The sequence below is a fragment of the Rhinolophus sinicus genome, linkage group LG01, assembly GCF_036562045.2.
Source record: "Rhinolophus sinicus isolate RSC01 linkage group LG01, ASM3656204v1, whole genome shotgun sequence".
Classification (NCBI taxonomy): domain Eukaryota; kingdom Metazoa; phylum Chordata; class Mammalia; order Chiroptera; family Rhinolophidae; genus Rhinolophus; species Rhinolophus sinicus.
Window position 1 is genome coordinate 204,161,507 of NC_133751.1, and position 26,580 is coordinate 204,188,086.

The 26,580-nt window shown below is 43.7% G+C and overlaps 3 protein-coding genes across 7 annotated transcripts in view; 2 read left to right on the plus strand and 1 right to left on the minus strand.

Annotated features, from left to right (window-relative positions):
- LOC109451503 (UDP-glucuronosyltransferase 1A6) overlaps nucleotides 1-23,879 on the plus strand; it is a 40,871-nt gene extending 16,992 nt beyond the window's left edge. For 2 of the 5 annotated variants that reach the window (XM_019739798.2, XM_019739797.2), the window contains exons 2-5: nucleotides 19,186-19,317; nucleotides 19,956-20,043; nucleotides 20,331-20,550; nucleotides 22,884-23,879. In XM_019739798.2, coding sequence (XP_019595357.2) covers nucleotides 19,186-19,317; nucleotides 19,956-20,043; nucleotides 20,331-20,550; nucleotides 22,884-23,181 — 738 coding nt within the window. In that variant the 3' untranslated portion in view covers nucleotides 23,182-23,879. Of the gene's footprint in view, nucleotides 1-1,321; nucleotides 2,229-13,425; nucleotides 14,328-19,185; nucleotides 19,318-19,955; nucleotides 20,044-20,330; nucleotides 20,551-22,883 lie in introns of those variants that run through there. The other 3 variants (XM_019739796.2, XM_019739795.2, XM_019739799.2) reach the window with 3 other exon arrangements.
- On the minus strand, nucleotides 8,185-8,910 carry LOC109451504 (dnaJ homolog subfamily B member 3). The gene has a single exon (XM_019739800.2). It carries the CDS (start codon nucleotides 8,908-8,910, stop codon nucleotides 8,185-8,187), a length of 726 nt encoding a protein of 241 aa, XP_019595359.2.
- A 1,144-nt stretch (nucleotides 23,880-25,023) lies between the features above and the next one.
- Nucleotides 25,024-26,580, plus strand: part of MROH2A (maestro heat like repeat family member 2A) — a 46,447-nt gene continuing 44,890 nt past the window's right edge. Inside the window, exons 1-2 of the mRNA XM_074331576.1 lie at nucleotides 25,024-25,049; nucleotides 25,231-25,294. Of these exons, the coding sequence (XP_074187677.1) occupies nucleotides 25,024-25,049; nucleotides 25,231-25,294 (90 nt within the window). The remainder of the gene's footprint in view (nucleotides 25,050-25,230; nucleotides 25,295-26,580) is intronic.

Consider the following 26,580-nt stretch of genomic DNA (forward strand, 5'->3'; position numbering starts at 1 on the left):
AGAAGTATCTTGGCACACATTTGTCCAGTGGTGGAATCGGTCATCACCATAGATCTCTCCTGGGGGTCATTTCCTCAGCCTCGCCAGTCCTGGCAGCCTGGGCCTGGATATCGTTATGGCAGAAGCCAGGGATACAGAAGAGCACACACAGTGCGGGAGAAGGTTGGATAGAGCAAGGGGCCCACCCACGTGGTCTCCAGGATGAACAGGATGAGGAGATGCCAACACCCTGATGAACACATATGGGAGTCACTTTGTGGAGCAGGACTGGCCTCACGGGCATGTGGCCCACGTGGACGCACAGGGCCCCACCCTCAGAGGGAACCCACAAATTATGTAGCCTGTCTTGTTCTGAAGAATCCATCATTATGAGGCTTTAGGGCTGTAAATGACCTTGAAGAGAAGCCTGAACATAAAGTGCAGGATGTATTAAAGGCCCAGATTAAGATACACCCCACCCCTAAATAGACTAGCAGAAGACTGGGGTCTCCAGCATTCAAGAGAAGAGGAATTCAGAGCCTGCTCTGAGGCGAGGTCACAGCTCCCGCCTGTCCTGTGGTGAACAGGCCCTGGGGGGAGGGTGCTGTCTGACTCCACTGTGTCATTGCTAAGGGTCGTCTCGCCCTCTTATGCTTTAGGTAACAGCAACTCTTACACCATGAGGGAGATAGAGAATTCTCAACAAACCCTTATGTTGTCTTCATCAAGTCTTGAGTTCAGGGTCCCTCCAGATAGTTCTATATTTCACAGCCGCTTCAAGTAGGCTCTTCCCTGAACATTGCAAGAGATGTCCTTGTTTCGAAGAGGAATGAAACCAGAGAGCCAAGACCCCCTTCCCCGTTAGAGAAAACTCCCATACAATGTTATATATTTTGGGGGAAATGCTCTATGTTACCACCAGTGGGAGGAAAGAGTCTTGAGTTATCAAATAAGTTATCACATCCAGCAGAAAGATTTTGGTTGGGGACTAGGCATTGGTGACGCCTCAGAGCTCAGTCACATCCTGTAGAATGGTTAACAGAGGAGTAGGTGGCAGAGAAATGGGCACCCACAGCCTTGTTTTGGGAATTGGATGAAAAATAAAAGAGTGAACTAGAATGTTCCCCAAAGACAGCAGCAGAGTCAGATGAATTTCTCCAAAATAAGGGGGATCGACATTTACCTAGGAAAAGCAGAGGGGTGAATGGCCAGTGGTGTAGGTCAGGGACAGATTCATTCTGCAATGATTAACATTTGGAGGGCACCATGCCCTCCAATGACATGCAATCTTGTTAATAAGTTTGAAGATAAGATAACAACAAAGAAAACAAATGTAGGAGGCACAGTCTGACCTGGAAAGTCAGCTGCTTTTGGCGTCCACGGAGATGGCTGCCGGACTCCAGTTTCCGCTGCCGGTGTTCCTGGGGCTGTTCCTCTTCCTGTGTGCCGGGCCCTGGGCTGAGGGTGGGAAGGTGCTGGTGGTCCCCATGGAGGGCAGCCACTGGCTCAGCATGCGGAAAGCCGTGCAGGAGCTCCACGCCAGAGGCCACCAAATCGTTGTCATTTCGCCAGAGGTGACCATGCATGTCAAGGGGGAGGACTTTTTCACCCTGAAAACCTATGCCACTCCGTACACCCAGGAGGAATTTCAGTACCTCATGCTGAGCCAGACTGAACTGGTTTTTAAAAGAATGCATTTTCTGAAAACTTTTTTGAACTCTGTGGCAATTATGAAAAATGCATCTTTGGTCTTCCAAAGGTCTTGTGAGGAGCTGTTACATAACAAGGACTTGATCAGGCATCTGAATGCCAGTGCTTTCGATGTGGTTTTAACGGATCCCCTCTACCCCTGTGGGGCCGTGCTGGCTAAGTACCTGTCGCTTCCTGCTGTGTTCTTTTTGCGTACCATTCCATGTGACTTAGATTATGAAGGCACACAGTGCCCAAATCCTTCCTCATATATCCCCAGGTTATTAACAAGGAATTCAGACCACATGACGTTTCTGCAAAGGGTCAAAAACATGCTTTACCCTCTGGCCCTGAACTATATATGCCACGTTTCTTTTACTCCTTATGCAAGACTGGCCTCTGAGCTTCTTCAGAGAGAGGTATCACTGGCGGACGTCTTCGGCCATGCATCCGTATGGCTGTTCAGAGGAGACTTTGTGTTGGACTACCCCCGGCCGATCATGCCCAACATGGTCTTCATTGGGGGCATAAACTGTGCCAACAGGAAGCCATTGTCTCAGGTCTGTATTGCTGCCTTTAGCCAATCAATGTGCCAGGCTACCAATCTTTTTTGTAGAGTTCTACCTCTCGTTCTCTTGCTAACAGTCTTCGGTTAGATAAATTGTTCAAGTGCCTCCAGTAGTGTGGTTAAAGTTTTCAATGGTTATTAAGAGGAATGAGGAGTAAGGGTACAGGTCTGTAATGATTGACAAATGATGGCATGCTTTAACCAAGATTGTCCTTTTGTAAAGGTTACCATAGTTGTGCAATTTTCTTCAGCTGTGTAGGAGCAGAGAAGTTGAGTTGTGAACTGATACATCAGAGGGTTTTTGCTTGTGGGTGTTCAGTGGAAGGATAAAGGAACTAGCAAATTGTGTTTGTTGACACGATCATTTTTAGTGGTCCTGTCTCAGAAAGGACTAATAGAAATACAATGCAAGACACGTGTCATTTAAAATTTTTTGGTAGGCATGTTAAAAAAAAGCAAAAAGGTGTTAATTTCAATAACATGTTTTGTTCAACCAAATATATCCCAAACGTTATCCTTTCAAGATATTCTTAATATAAAATTATTAATGAGGTATTTTACATTCTTTTATTTTCTCATACTAAGTCTTCAAAATTTGGTATGTATTTTACACTTATAGAATATCTCAGTTTGGACTAGCCACATTTCAAGTGCTCAACAGTCATATATTGCTAATGGCTACTACTATTAGGTCGGTGCAAAAGTAATTGCAGTTTTGCAAAAACCGCGATTACTTTTGCACCGACCTAATATATGGGACAACATAGGATCAACATTTGTAAATGTTCCATAGGTACTCCTATTTTTTCAATATTTTCTATTAAATAACTCAACATGGCCAATTCTGAAAAAGATGTCTTAAAACATTCCCAATTTAACTGGACTTTGCTCAATTTATATTTGGAATTTTAATAGTTTTTGCTTTATACACATACACTTGCAAGATTGGTGCACATAGTTTGATGACCATTGTAGTTTCTTCATAAAGTTTGCTTTTAAAAATTTTTAAATTGTGGTAAAATACACCTACCATAGGATTTACCATTTTAACCATTTTTAAGTGTACAGTTTAGTAATGTTAAGTACATTCACATTGTTGTGCAACTAATAATCTCCAGAACTCTGTTTATCCTGAAACACTGAAACTCTATACCCATTAAACAACAACTCCCCACTCTACCCCCCGCACCTGGCAACCACCTTTCTACTTTCTGTCTCTGTGAATTTGACTACTTATGTACCTCATACAACTGGAATCATACAGTATTTGTCTTATTGTAACTGGCTTATTTGACTAAGCATAATGTCCTCAAGTTTCATTCATGATGTACTAGACTATTTCAGAATTTTCTTTCTTTTTAAGGCTTTTAGTTATTGTGAATAATGCTGCTATGAACATGGGTGTACAAATATCTCTTTAAGACCGTACTTTAAATTCTTTTGGGTTTATACCCAGAAGTGGAATTGCTGGATCATGTGGGAATATTATTTTTAATTTTTAGAGGAACTGCCATACCACTTTCCACGCTGGTTGCACCATTTTACAATCCTACCAATAGTACACAAGGGTTCCAATTTCTCCACATCCTCTCCAACACTTGTTTTCTGTTTTGTTTTGTTTTTTATTCTTCTTGATAGTAGTCATCTTAATGGCTGTGAGATGGCATCTTATTGTAATTTTGATTTGAATTTCCATAATGATTTGTGATATTGAGCATCTTTTTCTGTGTCTATTGGCCATTTGTATATCTTCTGTGGAGAAATGTCTATTCCAGTCTTTTGCCTATTTTTGAAATGTTTTCGTTGTTGTTGCTATTGTTGAGTTTTAGGAGTTCTCTATATGTCCTGGATGTTAATCTCTTATCAGATAAATTATTTGCAAATATTTTCTCCCATCCGGTGTGTTGCTTTTTTATTCAGTTGATAGTGTTGTTTGATGCACAAGTTAAAGAAATTTTCACGAAGTCCAATTTGTCTTATTTTTTTCATTATCTGTACCTTTGGTGTCATATCTAAGAATCGCTGCCAAATCCAACACCATGAAGCTTTGTCCTATGTTTTATTCTAGGAATTTTATAGTTTTGGGTTTTGCATTTAGGTTTTTGATCCATTTTGAGTTAATTTTTTTATATGGTGTTAGGTAAGGGTCCAACTTCATTCTTTAGCATGTGGATATCCAGTTTTCCCAGCAATATTTGTTAAAAAGATTGTCTTTTCCCCCATTGAATAGTCTTGGCACCTTTGCCCAAAACCATTTGACCATATATTTGAAGTCATCTTTTTACTTTAAACTTAAAAAACAAACAAAAACTTCATAAAAAAAGTTTGCTTAGTTTTTAATAACATTTTTAAAAAGCCTCTCCTGATAGTTTTCATGTAGAAATGCCATCCATTCACACAATGTATATATACTTGATTTCATTCCTTCCATTTAGTGTAAGCTCATTTTTTTTGCATCATTTCCTTTTTTCTTTTTTTTAGACAAGTTTTTGTTGTTGCTAATTTGGAAATTCTCTGGCACTTTTCCTTTTCCATGTAAATGCAGGGCAGCATCTTCACATCTGGTCTCCTGCCTCCCTTTCACTTCTAGGGACCCTGTGATTAAACTGAGTTTACCCAGATAATCCAAGATGATTTCCTTATCTCAAGATTCTTAATTTAATCATATCTGCAAAGTCTCTTTTGCCACATAAAGTAGCATATTTATAGGTTCCAGGGATTAAAATGTGAACATATCTGCAGGGCCATTTTTGTATCTACCATGCACACGCACAGTAAGCCTAAAATTAAACCCAGATCTTATTGAAAACTTGAAGGTTTTCCTTTACGTTATCAAAATTTTTGTTCTGGTTTCTTTGGAAAATCTATGCCATCCACAGACTTTTATTTTCCAATCTCTGTCAGTATCATCTTCCTCTCCAACTTTATCTCCTCTATTTTTCCGATGCATCATGGGACAGTATCTCTGAAAGAGTGTATTTGTATCACCGATTTTACTTCCTGTATTATCAGTTGAGATGTCTATTGCTTTCAATGTGCATTATTTTTTTATTTTTTTGCTTACAAGTTAGTTACTGTCTCCCCAATGATATGAATAGACTTATTTTCAACAAATCATTTTGTTTTCATAAAGCTCCAAGGCAAAGAATTCCTCTGAATTTTATCAAATATAGATAATGTCCAATGAAGCACTCTCCCTGGTCTTACATAAATATTCTTATCTCCTAAGTGAAAAAAAAAATGAGGTCCCCTTAGAGAACTCCACCTTAGAAAACTTATTTATGATTGGGTATACTACAAGTTTCATATTAGTAGCAGAAAGAGTTTTATATTACTAAAAAGTCCAAAATTCAGCTGGTTGGGATAAAGGTGAATAGGCTATTTAATCAATAAGGCCACTAACAACTTTGCAGCATGCAGTCACACTAGACTGCTGGGGATTGAGTTTATACTGAAAGGGTTTATATGGGCCTGGGAGAAGAGGAAAGGAACGGATTATGTGTTTATTGATAAAGTAGGATGAGAAAGTAGAATTAGAATATCCTAGAGAGGTAAGCAGTTGGGTAAATGATTTCCTAAGATGGGGAAAGTGTCTTTTCCTATTTGGAAATAGGAGTGGTTTTACAGGGGAAGAAGACTGATCCTTTAATGGTTATTTGAAGAGAGCATTCTCTCTTCCAAATGCTTTCCCTTGAGTGAGGTAGGCAGAACTAAAAGCAGGTACACGAGGAGCTCCTGCCAGGGGAAGTGTTTGGCTATTTGGATTCTGCTGAGATGGCCACAGGTCTCCAGGTCTCTTGGGGGCTTATAGGAATGTGTCTCTCCTTGCCTGGTGTGCTCTTTAGGAAGGAGCTAGTGATTCCATGGAAGGAATTCACTGCAGGGGACTTCAGATGGTCATCTTTGCCTTTTTTTGCTACTCTCAAAGCCCACTCAAACCCTTCCATAAAAGATGAATGTTGATATATAGGTGTATAGTAGTGTGATTTTTTTGACCCAAGACATTTTAAAAGAAATTTTCAATTTTGAGGAATTTTTAAATAAAATGCTTTATATTTCTGTAAAAGAGAAACTTCCCACTTAGCAACACCAATTCAGGGTATATCAATACTGTGTTACCCTCAGCTATTAGAGCTAGCCAGAATTATTGAAGATCCATGACCTCTGAGTAACCCTGGTATGCCAGACTTTCACTGGACCCAACTGAAGACTTTCCTGACCACTGAACAATGGGGACTTATTCTAATCAATTGTGCAGATACAGATGCACTTACTTTGTCCTATTCAGTGGTAATTTTCAACCCTTAACTGGCATATCTACCATGAAACTCTACACCCTTCTTCATATCACTTCAAAACTCCTGACATCCCATCTCCCCCAACTTCCCCAAAACTCTTTCCCAGCAAATTACCCAGTGAATGTCTTCACTGGTGTGAATTTCTTTGCTTGGCTAACAAATCATCTCATTTTTAAAAAGCCCTGGTAGTCTGTTTTATTCTGATACTTCTTATACACTGCATGAGAAACAACTACTAGTACTTTGGTTACTGTTTGATGTGGTTTAACAGACTCCCTGTGCCCCTGAGGGACAGTGGTAGCTGAATCCTATGTTCCTGCTGAGTCGTTTGCATGTCATTCCATGGGGATTGGACTTTAAGGGTACTAAAGGGGACCAAATTCATTCTCATATATTTCTAAAAGAATTTAAAGCATGCTGCATTTTGTCTGTCCAGTCAGTTGTTTTTTTCACTCTCATGACTTATGCAAGCCTTTCCCTGGAGATGACCGAGGGGACGACACATTTTGTGATGGACTATCCCAAGGCAACCATAAACCCAAAAGGGTTTTCATTGGGGGCATAGAGTGTGCCAACAAAAAGCTACTCCCTAAGACGTGTGCATGTTGCCTCATCTAGTCAATATTCCAAGTGAAACCTAGCTTTTATCATTCTAACTTGATATTAGATATACCCTGGGCATGACAATGGGATAGTTTTATATAGCCTTGTAGAAATGCTTTTCACATTTCCATCAATCATAGTTGTAGAATCAAGTTGGGTCCAGGCTAGCAATCAGATTTGCATTAAGTATTTGAGTCATCACTACCAGTTTTTTCATTAAGTGACCTGAATATGGTCCTAATAATGCTATTAACCAACCATGTAACTGTAAGAAATTCACTTATTTTGCCCACAGTCTTTGGAGGGAACATATTCCTGTCAACACTGATTTCAGTTTAGTGAAACTGATTTCACACTTCTGACCTCCAGGTATTTAAGATAATAAATCTGTGTTATTTTAAGCCACCAAGATTGTGGTAATTTGTTGCAGCACCCACATGAAACTAATGCATCCACTTAGCCATATTTATCTGCTTTTCAAAAGCCTAGGCTTAACATTATCTTTAAACAACAGTTAACTCTTACTAAGTGACCAGCATGTATATGGAACTAAATACCATCTTTAAGCACAGGTGTTACATATATGTATATATATATATATATATATATATATATATATATACATACATATATACGTATTTATATATAGTCATATCTTTTATTACTATGTGCTAAACAACTGAAGTAAACCGTTTTATCTTGGTAATGTTAACTTCAGAGCAAACTACCTGGACTCACATCTCAAACAAATGGAAAGGCAAGATTCACGGTGCTGTGCTGAGCCTTTTGTCCTAGTACTAGGAAATTAACACCGTCTGCCTCGCGATTATATTTAATAAATAGCAAAGTGCGTACAGATTTACGACAGTTGTCAAGACAAGCAGGTCCTATGCGCGTGGTTCCCAGCAGTAAGAACAAACAGGCGTTGGCAGGAACCGTTTATAAATCCTTCAGTACCGTCATTCCGAAAGTGGAGTTCACTGGCAACCTTCAGAAAAACGTCCTGCTGCTCCTCACGACGCACTGGAAATTCAGCGGGCGCTGGATTCACTTGCTGTCAATGTGCAACAACTGCTCTTTGCCGTTTATTACCAAGGACTTCAACTCTCCGTCTTCTTCCACTTCCACCCTTTCTTGGCCATTCTCAATAATTCTCTTGGTGGTGATTTTTTTGCCATTAATGATTTCGGTGGACGTCGACATGGATTTGAAGTTACCCGCCCCAGCCCGACCACAAGCCATGGAGAAAGAAGAAACGCCCCCATGGCCCTGGGAACCAAAGGAATTAAATCCTGTATCAAAAGAAGGAAAACCACCCCCGAATGCTGGAAATTCACTGAAGGTGGAGAAAAGGGGAGCGGACCCTCTGCTTCTGCTTCCCCGGGAGCTCCTCCGACCCCCGAAAATGTTCTCAAGCGGGTCTCCAAAGAAGTCAAGCGAAAACGGGTCCCGGCCACCGAAAAACTCCCTGAAGACGTCGGCTGGGTCGCGGAAGTTGAAGACATATTCGAAGGGGTCTTCGAAAGGCCCCGCACCGCCTCCGCCACTGCCCTTCACGCCCGCCTCGCCGTAGCGGTCATACACGTCCCTTTTCTTGGCGTCGGACAACACCTCGTACGCCTGGGCCACCTGCTTGAATCTCCTCTCCGCCGCCTCCTTGTTCTCGGGGTTTTTGTCCGGGTGCCACCTGAGCGCCAGCTGGCGGTACGCCTTCTTGATGGCCTCAGACGAGGCCTGGCGGGGCACGCCCAGCACCTCGTAGTAGTCCACCATGTTGGACGGCCGCCACGGCCCACGGCCCACGGGCACCGGGGCAGCGCGGCTGGCAGTCCCGGGGCGCCGGCCCGAGTGCCCGCGAGGCCCGCCGCTCGCAGCGGCGCCCCTTGTGACGTAGCGCCCACCTCATTGGTCGAGGCCGCATCCCAGAATGCAGTGCGTGGAGGAGCTCTGTGAGGCCCCTCCCACCCAAGGCACCGCCCACCCGCTGGCTCCTCCCACCCCGCCCCCTGTCCTGGGGTAAGCTCCAAATAGGCCACACAAGAGAGGAATTTAACCCGTGGAGAATGGTTTTCTTAAAGCTGGCTTTCCATTAGGCTTCCCCTTGGCGTTAGCTATAGGTAGGGTGGTAAGAGTAAATTTAGTCTGACCCTGGGTTGAAGGACAATCATACCATTTGTCTAGGAAGTCAGTTCCCCAACTCTTTGGCCTCAGGACCTGTTGACTTTTGTTTATGTAGGTTATGCACATGGATACTTACTCCGTTAGAAATGAAAACATTAGGAAAATTCGTTAGCCAACTTAATAACAATAAACCCATTACACACTATATAAATCATATCTTTCTGGAAAGATAATTTTCAAAACATAAACATTTGGTGAAGGTTTTGTTTCCTTTTTTGTTTTTTGTTCTTTGCTTTTGCACATCTCTGGCTTAGTAGAAAAGAGCTAACTCTTATGTCTGCTTCTGCATTCTACCTATTGCTATATCACATGTCCTGCAGCCACTGGGAAACTCCACTGTACACTTATGAGCAAATGAGAGTGAAAAAGTTGGATATCATTATTACAGAAGTACTTATGATTTTGCAAAATTCCCCTGAAAAAGTCTTGGGGATCCCCAGAGAGACTTGGCGCCTAGCAATATCAAAATGATTAAAACTTGCTGGCCCTGTTTACAGTACTGTGGCTAAACTTGGGATGCAGTGATTGTTTTCACTAAAACTGCTATAACGTGACCACGACTTTCTTTTAGGCATTTCTCATCATCTGACTTCTTGCCACTTTCTCATTCTCTCTCTGACACTATATTTTTTGCTTTGATAAATGCTGAGGCAACACCAATAAAGGTCACTTAGCTCTAAGAGGAAAATGATTAACCAATGAATGCTAACATATCATCATAAAGGGTAATAGATACAAAAGAGTGCGTGTGCTGTATCACCAGAATAAACTGTCAAGTTTATATCACCTTGAGAGACTGAATGGAAAGCCCTGGACTTGGCACTTGGTAAACAGTAGTAAGAAGCTGATTAGGAGTACAGTTCACTGTGAACAAAGCAATGTGGGAAAGTATAAAGCATGTTTGGGGAAGAGTAAGTGACCCAGAATGGCTGGAGGGAAGGAGGCAGAGGGAGAGGTCAAGCAGAAAGGCTAGAGAAGAGGGATCGGGTTGAACAGGTGGGCTGGGTCCATTCCAGGGAGTTCTGAGGGCAAGGCTAAAGAGTCTGAATTTTAGTCTGAACCCTCGGAAGCTGCTGACCAAGGTTTCAGGGTAGGGCCGTGCAGGGGACAGCTGATGCTGGGAATTAGAAGGGATTGATAGGGGCTGGGGCCTTTGGGGGCTGAGGCCCTGAATGAGGACCATGGCAGCTGGGTCTGAAGAGTGTAGAATCATCTGGCTTCAGTACTTCCTTACTTGGATATGAGGTCTATACAAAAACACTTACTGAGTGCTTACGGTCTGCAAAACCGTGGGATGGCACCTGAACGAGAGAGTGATTCCAAAGCTGAAGACTGTAAGGAATATCTAGTCGGATGTGTGTGTGTGTGTGTGTGTGTGTGTGTGTGTGTGTGTGCGCGCGCGCGCAGAGAGAGAGAAACAGAGAGAGACAGAAAGAGAAACACAGAGAGAGAGACAGAGAGAGACTGAGACAAGTAGTAGAGACAGATATGCAAACTGCTAAAGAATACAAGACAGAATAAAACAAAATGCTACAGAGATTCAGGGAAATGGCTTTATTTCCCCTGGAGGGGCCCATAGATTCTCCAGAGGACAATGGATTTGTTAATGTAGTTCCTTTACCTTAGTAACAAGCAGCTCCAATCTGATACTGTCAAAGGAGCCAGGAGTGTGTGGAATGGTGGGTTTCTTAACTACTGGCTTCAGCTTAAAAAGAAATCATCTTCCAATGGGTTCCAGGAACTCTCTTGCAGGCACCCCCCACTGCATTAGCCCCCCCCAAGCAAGACCACATCTCACCCTGCCTGCAATTGCCTGGTTGGCTGTCCACTGGAGCATGCCTCACAGGCAGGGACATTTCTAACTTTGGTTTTCTAGCATAGTGCCAGTAGGGTCAACATTTCTCATGAATATTTGGAAAATGGGAGGATTAGCAATGGGTTTTGCCTGTCAGTCCACTCAGGTTCTAGTGCCGAAGCTTTATTGGATTGCTTGGTAGTGGTTCTTGCTCGTAATTCTTGAGAGTGAATTGTGGATTGCCTGCTATTCATATTAGTAAACAACATACCCTAGTCACGGGCAGAGTTGGACCCCAAACTATCCATGTAAACAGAGGCCTCAAAAAGTTCTGAGGTGCTGCGTGATGCAGAAACGTCATAAAATCATTTACAAGTGGTGACTGTGTGTTCACAGCCCTTTGGATCCGTGTAATCTGCAGATGAACTCTCATGACATTGACATTGCAGAATTATTGCCCTTAATGTTGAAATTGGACTATGGATTTCAGAATTGCAGACAAGGGCACATCAATGAGCCAAGGCATTGCTCTCTTTTTTCTGCTCACCCAGAATCTTGGTCCTGGAGAATGCTTGGGGGGTGGGGTGAGCGTGCATGTGGGCACATACATGTGTGCTCTCATATATAAGCATATACAATACAAGACGGGAGGTCAGTGGAGGAAGGATGGTGGTACGAGGAAAAGGGACTCTAAGTACCAGAACAAGAGGGGCCCTGTGAATATGCCCCATAAGACACTGAAGTTTTAAAGTTAGCTGTTTCTCCATGACCCTCCTAACAGATCCCCAAATATGGCGGCCAGTGTTGTCCATGGTCAGAATATTGAGATCTGTGCTTTCCTCCTGGGATTATATAAAACAGCAATGGATCCCAAAAGGAAAGAGTGAGATGCTCAGTTCTGTCTGCCCTCCGATTTGCCCTTTCCGCAGGAGGGGCATTTCTGTTGGGCAACTGCCATATTTGTTCCCTGATCTTTTGGGGTACCAGCTGGGGCTGGGTATCGCTGTGTGAGCACATTTGGTCCCAAACTCCTGCCTTCTGCCATCTCTCCATTTATTTCGATTGGGGAATCACTGTGGGGATCACAGCTTTAGTTCTGACTCCTAGTTGGTTGTAGATTTCAGTCTCAGCCTGACATATTATTGCCTGGGCACTGCGAGAGGCCGGTATGAGGGCAGTTGTGGTTAAGAGCAAGGTCTCTAGTCTCTGCTGCCCACAGCCTGGGCCTCAGCTCTGCCACTTGGTAAATGCAGGAGTCTGGCAAATCACTTTGTCTCTGAGCTCAGTGCCTTTGTTTGTAAAATGGGAATAATAGTATCTGTCTTTACAGAACAATTCCAGGGGATTATAAGTAATGCTATAAAGTGCTTATCACCATATTTGGCACATAGTACATGCTCAATAAATACATATTTTTCATACTGTTTTTGTTCACTTCTCCCCTTTGCGTCAACCAGGGCATCAGAATTCCCCTAAGTGTCTTCCTTCCCTTGGACGTTGGGCCTGTGTGATGAGTATAATTTAACTTCTGTTTGGTTATCTATTTTGGTCTCTTATATACAGAGTTCCTCTCACTGCCTCGGAATGAATACAGATCTGTCCTTGGAAAGGCCTTTTGTGCCCATGTACTCAACTGGGTTCGCCTTGCCCTCCATTCTCTACTCCAGCAGCATTCATTTCCTTCTTAGTCTGTTTCACAATCTCTAAATTGTCTATTTATGTGTTTAAATTGTCAGTCTGTCTCTCTTGATGGAGCGTGAGTGTTGGGCAGGTGGGAGGCTCATCTGTAGTGGTCTCTGCTGGAGCCTCCAGGCCCAGCGCCATGCCAGAGTCAGTAAATATTTGTCGGATGTATGAATCAAAGATGATGGAACCACAGAGAAGGACGTTCGTACAGGTTTCCATGATCTAAAGGTGGGCTTGCAATATCATGTTCTTTTCTTTCTAAAAGGCGTATTCACCTTTCTCTTCATTTCTGGAAAGGCACTCTAATTTGTTACCATATAGCCTTTTCCTTCTCAGGTAACGTCCTCTTGGCCCATGGAAACACTAATTTAATGGAGTCAAAAGTGCTAGAGAGGCTTTGCCTCCTCCGTTTGTGCAAGCATGTGATTTGAGTGGTTGCTAAAGAATTCCAGCCAGTTAAAACTGTTATTGCCTTTTAAGTCATCTAGTAAAGCTCTACGCTCTTTATTTCTAAAAGTAAACTTACTGCTACCTTCGAGTGACAGGTATAGTCACATGACACCATCAAACATTAACTTGGTGTATAGATTGCTTGTTGCAACATGTAAGTGGGAGAGGACAAACGTCTGACAGATGAAAGTCTTGGTAGTGAAGGCAGGGCACCATGGCCGCAGGGTCCCAGGGACCACATCCACTTGTCCTGGGTCTGCTGCTGTGTGCCCTTGGCCCTTCTGTGTCCCAGGGCGGGAAGCTGTTATTGGTCCCCATGGACGGCAGCCACTGGCTAAGCATGCATGGGATCATCCAGCAGCTGCAGCAGAGGGGACATGACATAGTGGTCTTGGCGTCTGCTGCCTCCGTGCATATTACAGAAGGAGAATTTTACACCTTGAAGAGGTACCCCGTGCCATTCCGAAGGGAGGACGCGGAAGCGTCTTTTATCGGTATTGGCCATGATGCATTTGAGAGGCAGCCTTTCTTGCAGCGCGTGATCAAAACATACAAGAAAGTCAAAGAGGACTCCGCTATGCTCCTGTCTGCCTGCTCCCATTTGCTGCACAACACAGAGCTGATGACGTCCCTGGCAGAAAGCAACTTTGATGTTGTGTTCACAGACCCCTTCCTTCCTTGTGGCTCTATTGTGGCCCAGTACCTGGCACTGCCTGTTGTGTTCTTCTTGAATGCACTGCCCTGCAGCCTGGATTTCCAGGGTACCCAGTGCCCCAACCCACCGTCCTATGTGCCCAGGAGTCTGTCATTTAACTCGGATCGCATGACCTTCCTGCAGCGGGTGAAGAATATGCTGATCGCCTTGGCAGAGAACTTTCTGTGCAGTGTGGTTTATACCCCGTATGCATCACTCGCTTCGGAAGTCCTTCAGAAAGAGGTGACTGTTCAGGACCTTATGAGCGCTGCATCTGTCTGGCTTTTCAAAGGTGACTTTGTGAAGGATCATTCCAGGCCCGTCATGCCCAATATGGTTTTTATTGGTGGGATCAACTGCGCTAGCAAAAAATCATTATCCCAGGTGTGTAATTGGAGTGGGAGCTTTACAAGCTTCTATTCTAGCAAGTACTTTGGAGAGATGCATCTGCCACAGATATATGCTGAATGAGCACACAGGTGCAAGTGCCCTCTTTTGTGCATTTCTATCTTGCAAGTCTCCTAGGTCAAGCTGTCATTTATGTCCGTCATTGGGATCATTTTTTCGGTTGTTTCTTTGGATCTGAGACTTTAGGAAAGTAAATATTGGGCATTTGAGTCTGTGGTTCCAGGGAACAGTCATCAGTTAGTGGTAACTAGGGTTAAATGCCATCCACACCCCCAGAGCACCGGGTTCAGGGTTCCTCGCAGAGAACAAACGTGTGCAGGACGCACCCTGCCTTTGATTGAGTCAGGGACAGAAGAGTCAAGATTGCTGGGACAGTTTTTGACATTTATAGATCCCAGCTAGGAAAGCTGACTTTATGATCCTGGTTAAAGTTCCCATTTCTAAACATTCCAGCTTCCTAACAGCCAAACAGAAGATCAGTGAGAACAGAGACTTGAAGATGGTGAGGGAAAGAAAGACTGGTGACCAGGGAAGCTTCCTGTATTTGTAGGTGACTCTGAATGCATAATGATAAAGTCCCTTCTCTACTAAGCAGTCTTCAGCCTTTGGTGGAAAGGGAAAATGCATTCTCCGAGCCAGAGGGCAGCTGACTTATACAGAGAGAAGTCTCCATTCCTGGTCCCTGATTAGTCCATCCTCATGGAAATGAGGACTCCAAATCCTTGCAATTTGATTGCTCTGAAAAGCACTTCCTGATTGGTCAGAATGGAGCCTCTCTTATTGGTCGGGGAAGATGCTGATGGGAATATAGCAGCGCAGCTCTGATTGGATGGGGAAAGTCTCAGTCCTATAAGTTGAAATAGGATTCCAGGAGCTCCTTTATAAGGTCTGGCTCGATGGCAGGAACACAGTGCCAGCAGGCAGTTCAGTGTGGGATGCAGGCAGCTTAGGGCAGGTTTCCTCTTGAAGCACAGTTGGCATGAGAGGCCCCTGTTTAGAAATAGCTGCGAGGCTGTAAACTTGACCTCAGTTAGCCACCGGGAACAGTGGTAAGTATCTTCTTTCCTGGGATCAACGTACTCTACACTTCCATTTGTCTAGTAGAGATTATCTTATTCCTGACACTATTGGTAAAAGTCCTGAACTTCAAGAATAAAAACAAAATCTTTATTCAATAAAGAGAGTCCACAGAGAGAGCACAGACTGGCGTTGGACATACCTTTGGGATGCCTGAAAGACGAAAGATGGTAGAACAACATGTAGAGCAAAGGAATGGAACTCAAGAATTCCCTGGGATCATTCCTCTCTCAGGGTGAGACACCGTCTTCGTGGACATGTAGAGATTCAGAGATGATATCCGTACATACATGTTGGGTCTGGGGAAAATCGCCAAACAGAAGATCAATGAGAACAGAGACTTGAAGATGGCGAGGGAAAGAAAGACTGGTGATCAAGGAAGCTCCCCGTATTTGTAGGTGACTCTGAATGCATAATGATAAAGGGACATGTTTCCAAGAGGCTAAGTGCTTAATAAGGATTCGTGCAAAACCAAAGACATTTGGGAAAGGAAAATCTAATAAACACCTGGAGCTAACAATACTGAACTCTCAGCATAAGTTAGGGACAATTTCATAGGCCTCATTAGAGTGGGCAAATGCTTCCACTTTAGTGGTCTCATCTTTTTGGAAGGTGATAAGAAGTGGGGGAATTGCGGGCTATGTTCAGTTAACACATTGCTTCACTCTTTGGCCATTCCAAAGTCTGTAAAGTTGCAGGAAAGTTTAGGGGAAGTTTGCCAAATAGGGGGTGGATCTCACCATTATCGAATCCCATAAGACCTGGTCCAGAAGAGGCGTTGGCCACGATAATGCAATCGGCACAGTTTGTGATCTGTAGATGAACTTCTACTCCATTTAAACTTTAGCCAAGTGCTATTATTTAACTTTGAGTGTTTATGGTCCTGTGGGTCCCACTGGTGCAATCATACCCTGCTGGTTGCCAAATGAGTGTGGGAGGGTGTGCAAGGGAGGGGAACTTAGTTTCAGCCCTTTCTAGACAAGGTGACACGTAAGAGTGGGTTTCATGAAGGGGTGAAGAGCCTATGAAATTAGACAAGTTGTTTGCCTTTGCACAGGGAAAAGAACTTACAGGGTGCTTGGAGCCGAGCTCTCTCTCCCCAGAAATGAGGGCTGGGTGCGGACCTAAGGAGGAAGCACCTCAGAAAAAGCATCCCACACTGCAGCCAGGTGGTGGGGAGGATAACGCTGCCCTCCTTGACCTTTCAGATGAACCTGACACAAAAGGCTGAGAGACACCGTCACTAGAGCCACAGGCCCCAAGACAGGCTGGGGCTGGGGAGGGTGGACTGCCAACGGGCTGGCCGTGGAGGAAGGCTGCTCAGGATTTGGGCTTTACCGGTCATGCTCAGAATTGAGCTTGGTAGGAGGTTCTGAAAACCGTGCCTGCTGTGCCCTGTCGGAGGCCTCCTGCATCTCACATCCAGGGTGACCACTGTCCTGGTTTGTCCAGGACTGTTCAGGTTTTGACACCAGAAGTCCCATGCCCCAAGAAACCCCCAGTTCTGGGCAAACCCTGCCACAATCTCACTAATGCCCCCGGCATTCTTTGTAAACATTTAAAACCATTTGGAGACTCTCAGGAGGTTGATTAGCTCATCAGTAACATACAGCTGGGGGGCAATTGCCCCACTTATGCCTTGCCCTATTTCCTGTAAGTGCATCAGCATTGTGTGTTCATGTGCCCCTGCACGTGAGTGCAGGCAGATATATGCCTGTATATGTGTGCATGCACTGTGCATGTTGCCTGAAGACCGGAGGGTTCTGGAGTTGGCTTTGAAGGTTGGTACAGATCAGGCTGAGCTATGATTACTGCCAAGGGTTGAATTTAGAGAGTTCCGTAACTCTCTTCCTGGGGACACTGTGACCACTCTTATCTGCACGTTCCTCTTTCAGCACTCTGGCTAATGCTGCCATTCTTCTGATTGCTGCATCCTTTCAGAGCTTTTGTTTCACACCCATCTCAAAGTCTGTTCCTTATCGTTTCAGGGATAGGCCTTGTGATAGGTCACGATCTGCAATCTGAATTTACTGGTTGGGAATCCCTGCCATCACTGTTTCTCGCCCCATAACGCACAAAAGTTTCTGAAATCCCATCCTGCTTCAACCAAGGGAACCACAGACTGCTCTGTACAACATTCATTAGTAGTTGTAAGATTCATTATTAACTAGAAAATCAATCCCTGCTTACAGTTCAAATAAACCAACATCACTCTATTGAAAAGAAAATTACTCCCTGATGAGAAAGATGACTTAATGGCAATAGGACGCCATTAGCAATAGGAAGGACTTTGAGTCAATTCAGCCCCCAGTTGTATAATGATGCTACCTTGCGTGCAGCAGAGAAACAAGCTGGTGTGATGTATAGAGGGTTTGTCACACAGCTCCTCTCTCTGTTCTTCACTCTTGAGTCTTTGGGTCATCTTGTCCAGAAGTTTCTTCAGAAGCAAGTCCTGTTGTTATCTTGAGCTTCATATTTAAAGAACCGAGGCTGTAATGCCCATAGGTGGTGTTTGTTGGAGACAGTGGGGTGGCCTTCTGGGTGTCGTCTTCCTCTGAGACAGTGATGGACATGTCGCTGTAAAGGATCCACCTCGGGAACAGGACGAGCAGCGTGTGAGGGTTGTGTGCTGGGTGGGTGGACACCAGGGGCCTGTTTGTCTTTCCCACCAGTGGCTTTCGTAGCCAGGGTTTACTCACATCCCCTTACTGACCCCGCAAGGGGCGCAGATCACTGATGCACGCTTGGCCAGGGTTTCCGTCCCCCACTTTTCACCTCATACCTAGGGATGAGCGTTTTGCTTTTTACAGTACATTACGGAAGCAGCAAAGAAAGATTCCAATATATTTCTGCATATTCTTCTTACTAAGGCAGGAAAGTTGATTTACACGCTTTAGAAAGCTCTTCTCCAGGGAAGATGGAAAAATGCAAGGTTGATTGGTTAAATTTGAGGGCTGAGTTGACACAAATACGATCTACAGTCATCCAAATGTATCGGCTGCCATGTGGGAGTCTCTGCGGCAGGCTGCAGGCGACCAAGGGCTGTTAAAGATTGTCTCCACTATTCCAGTTTTCTTCCTTAATTGTGAGCTTGAGCCGTAACACTCTGTAGCTTTGTGCTTTGACTCGATTCGTTCTTTCTACATAAAAATAATATTCCAGAAACCTTGAGAGTGATACAGATCTTTACTGTAGACTTTCTTAAAGAGGCAGTGCAGGAGTCTTAGAGTCTGTTAGAAAGCTTTCTGAAATCGTCTTTGAACAGGTTTCTCCTCCCCCCAGTGTTTCTGTTCACAACTGAAAGGCTCTCTCCTCTCATGAGGCCAGCTCACCATTCCTCCCTCCTGTCTTCTGCCTCTTCTTCTGCTCCCTCTTCTGCCCCCTTCCCTAAAGTCTGCTCTCTCCCCAAGAGCTTCTCAGCTGCCCAAGCCTTTGGGAAGTGGATCTGGTCTTTTCTCTGATTATTTTCCCTTTGGAAAATTAGCACATTGCCTGGATTCTGCATCTCCAAGAAGAACCCAAGAGATAACTCTGCAAGCAGGAAGCCTTCCTCCTTTGAAGGGGACTAAGGGAGGGAGAAATGCTATAACACGCGTTAATGCTTTGTGTCTCTATCACACACACACACACACACACACACACACACACACACACCTTTAATCGCATTCTTAAGAGGAAGCTGATTCACAGCTTAACGGATGCAGTGACCCTACAAATACGAGAAAAAAAGTCACCAGAAATTTCTCTTTGGCTCTAGGAATTTGAAGCGTATGTTAACGCCTCCGGAGAACATGGAATTGTGGTTTTCTCTTTGGGCTCAATGGTCTCAGAGATTCCGGAGAAGAAAGCTATGGAAATCGCTGACGCTTTGGGCAAAATACCTCAGACAGTAAGAAGATTCCATACAATTCTTTTCTATCTATCTTCACAAGAGTTCTAACCCCAGACTTCCAGTGTAGTATGTAAACTAATTCTATTAGTTGGACTTTAGACTTGGATTTTCCCTGCCACTCCCCAATTATTAATCCAAAATTGTTCTTTTTGCCATTTTACTCTTAACTGCTCTATTAAACCATGGTCCAATTCTCTTGGAGGCCTCATTTTCTCTAAGAGACTCGAAATTGTATTAAGGAGAATTTATTTTAAAAACAAAATAAACAGGACAGTGATTCTTCATATTAAATAGAAATATTTCTCCAAAAAGCTGTTGGTTAGGACATCTGGATTTATTTATTATATTTCTACTTTTATACTTCTACACCCACTCATTTGATTAAGTAGACCTTCCCTCAAAGTGCAAAAAAGTGCAAAAATCATAAATGTACAGCTTGATGAATTTTCACAAAACCACAGAATGTTACCAGCCCCCAGAAGCTTCTTAGTCACTACACCTCCCACCCCTGCCAAGGTTATGTTCATTCAGAGGACTCTGCTTTCTAGTTACCATAACAGACTTTTATTTTTCTTTTTTTCTTTTTTTTTTTAAAAATCTTATTATGTTCTTTAAACTCTCTTCTTGTCTGCAAGGTCCTGTGGCGGTATACGGGAACTCCACCATCAAATCTTGCGAAGAATACAATCCTTGTCAAGTGGCTGCCCCAAAACGATCTGCTCGGTATGTGGAGAGGATTTGATGTGTAGGTCAAACCAAGGTTAAATTAATAAAGTGGCTTAGGCATGGCCATTCTAAAGGATTGTTTAGCTGGAAAATATTATGGCCAACATGTTCCACATTGCTTTTTACCCAGTGGGGCATCTCAACCCACATTTTTGTCTGCAAACTTCCGCAAGGGCCACATGTGGATAGCATCGAGTCCTTAGAGTGTATTCAACACCTAGACGATGCCAGAATGTGAAACTTGGCAACTTGACCACTAGCATCCCTCTGTTTTTGCTTCCCAGGTCACCCGAAGACTCGTGCCTTTATCACCCATTCTGGCTCCCATGGCATTTATGAGGGAATCTGCAACGGCGTTCCGATGGTGATGCTACCCTTGTTTGGTGACCAGATGGACAATGCAAAGCGCATGGAGTCCCGGGGAGCGGGTGTGACCTTGAACGTCCTGGAAATGACCTCTGAAGATTTAGCAAATGCTCTGAAAACTGTCATCAATGACAAAAGGTAAGAGAGAAGGTACAGGGAAGTACTGCTTGTGCTTTGGCCATCCCATTCGTAATAAACACTCCAATGTGAAAACAAATATGTAAAAGTCTAATTTGTAAGTAAGACACTTGGGGGGTTATTATCATTTTATAAAAGGGTGCCTTGATTCTTATACCTTTTATCATAGACATGATTTTAAATATTTTTCCTGGTAGATTTAAAACTTAATTTATATATATATATATAAAGTTACCACGATAGATGCCTGATCTATAAATTCCTGTAAAGAGAAATATTCCATTACAAGAAGCATAGTGTCCATAAGATAAAAACAAACCAGGTGCTTAGAGGTACAGCTTTTCCCAGCACTGAAGCCTGTGAGAAATTTTATTCTTGTGGATTTAAAAATGGCGGGAGTTCACGTGATATCACTTAAAAAATAAAAGGCTTATAATAAAAGCAAGATAAGTTTGTTCAAATGCAGTTCTGAAAATGATTTAAAGGGCAAAAGCCATCAGATCTAATGATCTCTGAAATTTATTGTATGGTTGTCAAGCTCACAGGTAATATTGGCTGATCAAACCGTATGGAAAGAAGTGATGGGCAGGGGTAGCCTCCATCCAACAATCAATAATGTATGTATGAGTGTGCACGAGTGTGTTTGTGCACATGCGTGCATGTGCGTACATGTGTGCGTGCCTGTGTGAGTGCATGTGTGTGTCTGTGAGAGTGTCAGGAGCCTTCACCTGTAGTTGCTTCATTGCAGAAGAGACAGCAGTCAGGAGGGCAGGTGTGGAACCCTGGAGTGTGTTCAGACGGGAGGAGACACGGCATAGGGGGGCACAGTGAGCCAGGACAAGGAAAAATGGGGGGGAAATGATGGTGCTCACATGCACGCAGTGCCACTGGATAGAAAAGAAACGTCCACATAACCCCAGTGTAAAGTGTACTGACTTTAACGGTACTGACAACCTGCCCAGAGCAGTTGGGGGCATTCTCATCCTTTTATTTCAATTGGTTGCTTCTGGCAGCCGGGTTGTCAGCGGCAGGCCGTGCTGCTCACACATCAATACCATCAAAACCTGACTTCTCTCCATAGACTGATGAAACGCGTTGCTGACACTCACATATAATTTTGATCTTTTATTCAGTGATATAGACAACTACTGAAAACCTAAGAATGACTTGGTACAAGATCTCTGGTACATTATTATTTTTAAAAAAACACTTATTATTTAAGTTACTAACTAACTTCATCTATTTTTGAGCCATCTCTACCTGACTGTGAATCTCCATTTCCCAACACTCTAAGCTTGGACTGCACCTACATAAAACAAAGAAAAACAGAAAAAATTTAAACAGCAGACTATGCAACCAGGCCTTAACAGGTGCTCCATAAATAATGAATGAATGAATGTCCAAGAAAATCTACGTTGAGTCAGAGAAGATTTATACAAAAGGAAGGTGTTTAACAGGCTGTTTCGCCACATAGTAATATTGCATTAGAATAATATATCCAAGTAAAATGACAGACATGTCTAATTACTCCCCAATAAAAGTGTCTTTTTTCTCTTCTCTCTTTTCTTTCCCTTTTCCTTTGCTTCTCCTACACGTCCCCTCCACCCCCCTCCTCTTGCTCCTCTTCCTCTTCCCTTTCCTTCCCTTTCTTCTCCTAGTGCATGCATGCTAAGCGTTAAAGCATCCAACCCATTTTGGATTTGGATGTTCTGATTCAGCTCTCAACACTGTGCAAAATAAACAGGAATCTATTTTGCTTTAACAGGCTGCATAGACACAGCCTCATGTTAAATTTAGCTCTTGGATGGTTTGCTGTTTCAACAATCAAACTGAAAATGTATACTATTATCTTGGAGATGGCACTTAACAATGGCTTTGTACTTTGGCTAGATGTGATTGTGTACAAATTCGAATGGGAAGTAGTTCATAATTTCTGACATGATCTTTTCTTTTATTTCTTTACTATATTACTGTAAAGAAAGTGTAATCTAATTTCCTACAAAAAATCACTACAAAGAAAAGAAGAAAAGTAACAAGCAGGTTTTGAATTCTTTTAAATTATAATTTTGACTTCCGGTTTTCTTTCTTCTTTTTAAGAGGTAAAGAACATTGTGTGTGCGTGTGTGTGTGTGTGTGTGTGTGTGTGCACGCGCGTGCATGTACAGGCATGTTTTATTTGCTGGTTATAACAGGGACACATTTCCTCTACCAAGTTTGGGAAAATCTGGTAGCGTTTCTAACTGGAACTATGGAAGCAAGCAAACAAGCATAAAAGGAGGATAGTTCCCTGCCATCGGTGTCCCAGGCATTCACATAACTGTCTTTATGTTTAGCTATAAGGAAAACATCATGCGTCTCTCCAGCCTTCACAAGGACCGCCCCATCGAGCCGTTGGACCTCGCTGTGTTCTGGGTGGAATTCGTGATGAGGCACAAGGGGGCGCCACATCTGCGCCCCGCCGCCCACGACCTCACCTGGTACCAGTACCACTCTTTGGACGTCGTTGGCTTCCTCTTGGCCATTGTTCTGGGAGTCGCCTTCATTGTCTATAAATGTTGTGCCTTCGGCTACCGGAAATGCTGTGGGAAAAAAGGGCGAGTTAAGAAAGCTCAGAAATCCAAGGCACACTAAGTGGGTGACCCAAACTTGCAAACAGATTCAGTGTTAAATTCATGTTATGCTTATTGAAGATATACTTTGCCATAAGTGAGACACCCCAGAGTGCATTTTAAAAATAAAAATAATTTAATTGCTAGTCAGTCAACTTGGTAAAAATATGGGAATGTTTTCTGCCCCTTCCAGTACCTTTAATCTGGACTACACTTGCCATCTTTCAAATGACTTGCCAAGAGGGTTGGACAGGTCCCTCTTTCCCGCTGCATTACTTCTCCTAGAAATGGCATCTTTTGGAAGCCACAGCTGCCTCCACCTTGGATAACGGTTCTAACATCATCTGGCTCCTAACAGATTTATGGCCAGGCTCTTGTGATCAATTCCTTCAGTAAAAATGGCAGGTCCTAATTTAAGCTCATGTTTCACAGATGTCACTTTGTGTATTTAAATAAGGAAACATTTATTTTTTTAGGGAATAGTGCCTTATACTTGAAATGAATGAATGACAGAGTCCTTGGAGAACCGTGTGTGATTTTTTCCTTTGGTGGGAGGAAAGAATGACACATAATTGATGGGTGGTGTGTTTGAGAGGATAATCATTGCTTGTGTCAAATGGATCTGAATTTGATAAAAACTCAAAGTATAGTGTCTGGCAAGTATATTTTTCTCCAATGTTTCCCACAACTAAAAACGGTAATAAATTTATCTAAATTATACTTTGTAAGTGTTCTTCTCTTTATTGGTATTGCATTTATTTATTGTTAAATTCCATGTTCTAATTACAAAAGTAATGCATGATTACGGCAAAAAAAATTGAAATATACAGAGGTGTACGCATACACACACAAGAAAATTAAAATCGCCCATAACTCCATTCCTCAGAAATAATGATGGTTACTGTTTTGGCAAATATATATAAAATCTCGCAGCTACACCAGATATGTCCAGGGTTTAACATTCTTCACTTCACACTATCACGATCGTTCTCCCCAGGTCTTTGTATAACATTTAATTTGTTTTTCGCAGCCAAGGACTATTCAATTGCATGGATTTATCAGGATGTATTTAACCACAGCTCCGGGGGAGGGGGGGTGTCCACTTTTATTTTCTTCTGTAAAAAAAGACCTCACTGAATGTCTGTGGGGACAGAGTCCCAGAGAGCAGTTTCCAGGCTCTCGGCCTCACGTGCAAAGGTGCTGGCTCAGTTATTAGATGGCTATCAGCTATAATCAGATGACCATCCCCTGTGGCTGGGTGACCACCACCTGTTACCGGTTAGCCATTAGCCACTAATATAACTGCTGTGGCTACACTAGGGGGTTGGTTGGTTGGTTGGTTGGTTGGTTGGTTGGTTGGTTGGTTGGTTGGTTAGTTGGCTGGCTGGCTGGCTGGCAGGCAGAGAAGTGGACAGCGGATTGCAGCTAGCAAGTGGGGTTGTTTGGCAGAGAAGCAGATGGCGGATTATGGATTGTGTGGATCCTACTTCCTGTGTCTCGCCAGGGTGGGGTGCAGGAAGACCCCGTGTTGGGGTACTGGCGGATGTTTGCTTTTGTGTCTCAACCAGCCGCCATTGAGCATATAGTGGTATGACTCCCCTATCGATGGCTCTGTTGGTGTTCCTTTTTGGCCTCACCCTATCCTACGTTCTTGTGCGGGAAGCAGGACTAGACACCCTGCATGACAATGTCCTAGTAGCTAAGTCTTTGCACACATTCATGACTATTTTTGTGGGAAAGTGCTTTACAATAAATCAATCGTAGTCTCAGTTTGGGTTCCCCTGTGGCAAGGATTCAAGGGCAAGTAATTTATTTGGAACTGAAGGAAACCCTGACAGGGGAGTGAGGAGTGGGATGGGGACGGATGGCCGCCAAGAAGCTGCCTCACCTGTGGGTGACTGGAGCTGAATCTCTCTGGTTGACACTGGGGACCAGTGCAGAAAATACACCAGACTTATCCCACCAAGAAGCAAGGCCCTTGGGTATCTAAGTACTCGCCTTGCCAGTGATTGGCTGCTCCCAAGTGGTGTTAATTTGCCCACACTTCCCGTGAGCATGGGTGGCTCCAAAGGCCAGAGAGCTCACAGGAGAAACAGGACGATGAGGTGTTGGAGGTGGGCTCGTACACTAAAGAGGTAAGAACACGGGGCATATGGGCGGGCCCTGCCACACTGCACTGCTGCCCTGGGCAAATGGTTTGAGATATTCCCAAACTGCATCCTGAGATGGTGTGACAGCCAGGTTCTCACACATCTTCAGTATAAAATAATACCATGTTTAAAAAAAAGCATCTGTTTGATAGGTGAAAAGTGGGCTCTTGTCTTAAATTTGCTTTTCTTATTATGACTATTAAAAGTTGAATTTTTTATTACTAGCTTATGAGCCATTTGTATTTCTTTTTTGGTTCCTTTGCCTGTTTTCTGAGAGGGTGTATTACCCAGAGGATTTGCTCGGAGGGCTCACTGTGCTAATCACAGTATCTTCTGTCATGTGCTGTATGCATTTTCCCCACTTGTTCTTTGCCTTTCATTTTGTTCAGACTTCTGTTTGTTTGTTGCTTTGTGTTACATGTAGAAGTTTTAAGGGCGTAGGCTTCCAGTGGGTGTCTCCTGACCCTGGCCCCATTTACTCCTTTCCTGGGCTGCTTTGGGAACACAAGTTCCCACCCCACATCTTTGTTGGAGCCCTGTGGTAATGCCTGGACGATTTCCAGCTTCCTTCCAGGCCCTTCCCCGTCCATCCAGGGACCATCTTCCAGCCTCACTGCCCATGCTCCCTGCTGCCCCCACCTCTCTCAGAGACTCTGAGCTTCTCTGACCTCCAACCAGCTCGTGGTCCTATGCACCTTTGTGTTTCTAGCCTTTACACCCTCTTGTTTACAAGTAAGAGGACCCAACTGGGGACAGCATAAGCAAAAATGGGTCTTTTTGTAAGGAAACAGGCTTCCCAAGGACTCGAGTCTCATGACCAAGCCTCTGGAGGGGCTAGGCTGAGGTGGAGCCCTCTTGCCCTCTCCTGTCCCTGTGTACTCTGGGAGCTGGCTTTAGTCTTTCCCCTCTTCTTGGTCTTCTTCTCTCCTCAGCCCCCAGATCCCTCAGCTACAAGATCCCACAGGACACTGACCCCCTTATCCAGAGTTCCGAATTCCTGAGAGAAAGAATCTGATTCATCCAGCTAGGTCAGGTATCCATTCCTTGTCCAATCAGGAGTGGTGGGGGAGGGATTGCAGAAGGAAAACATGGCCACTAGGAGCCCATAACCGTGCTCCCAAAGGTCAGGGAAGAAGGAGCCTTGTGAGCTGGGGAGATGCCTCAAATGTGTCTACTATTTTTTTCCACTTTCTGCCTTGGCCCTTTCATGCATTTAAGCTCACAGGTTTCTACAAATACAATGTTTCATTTTCAAGTTAGTTCCCACAGAA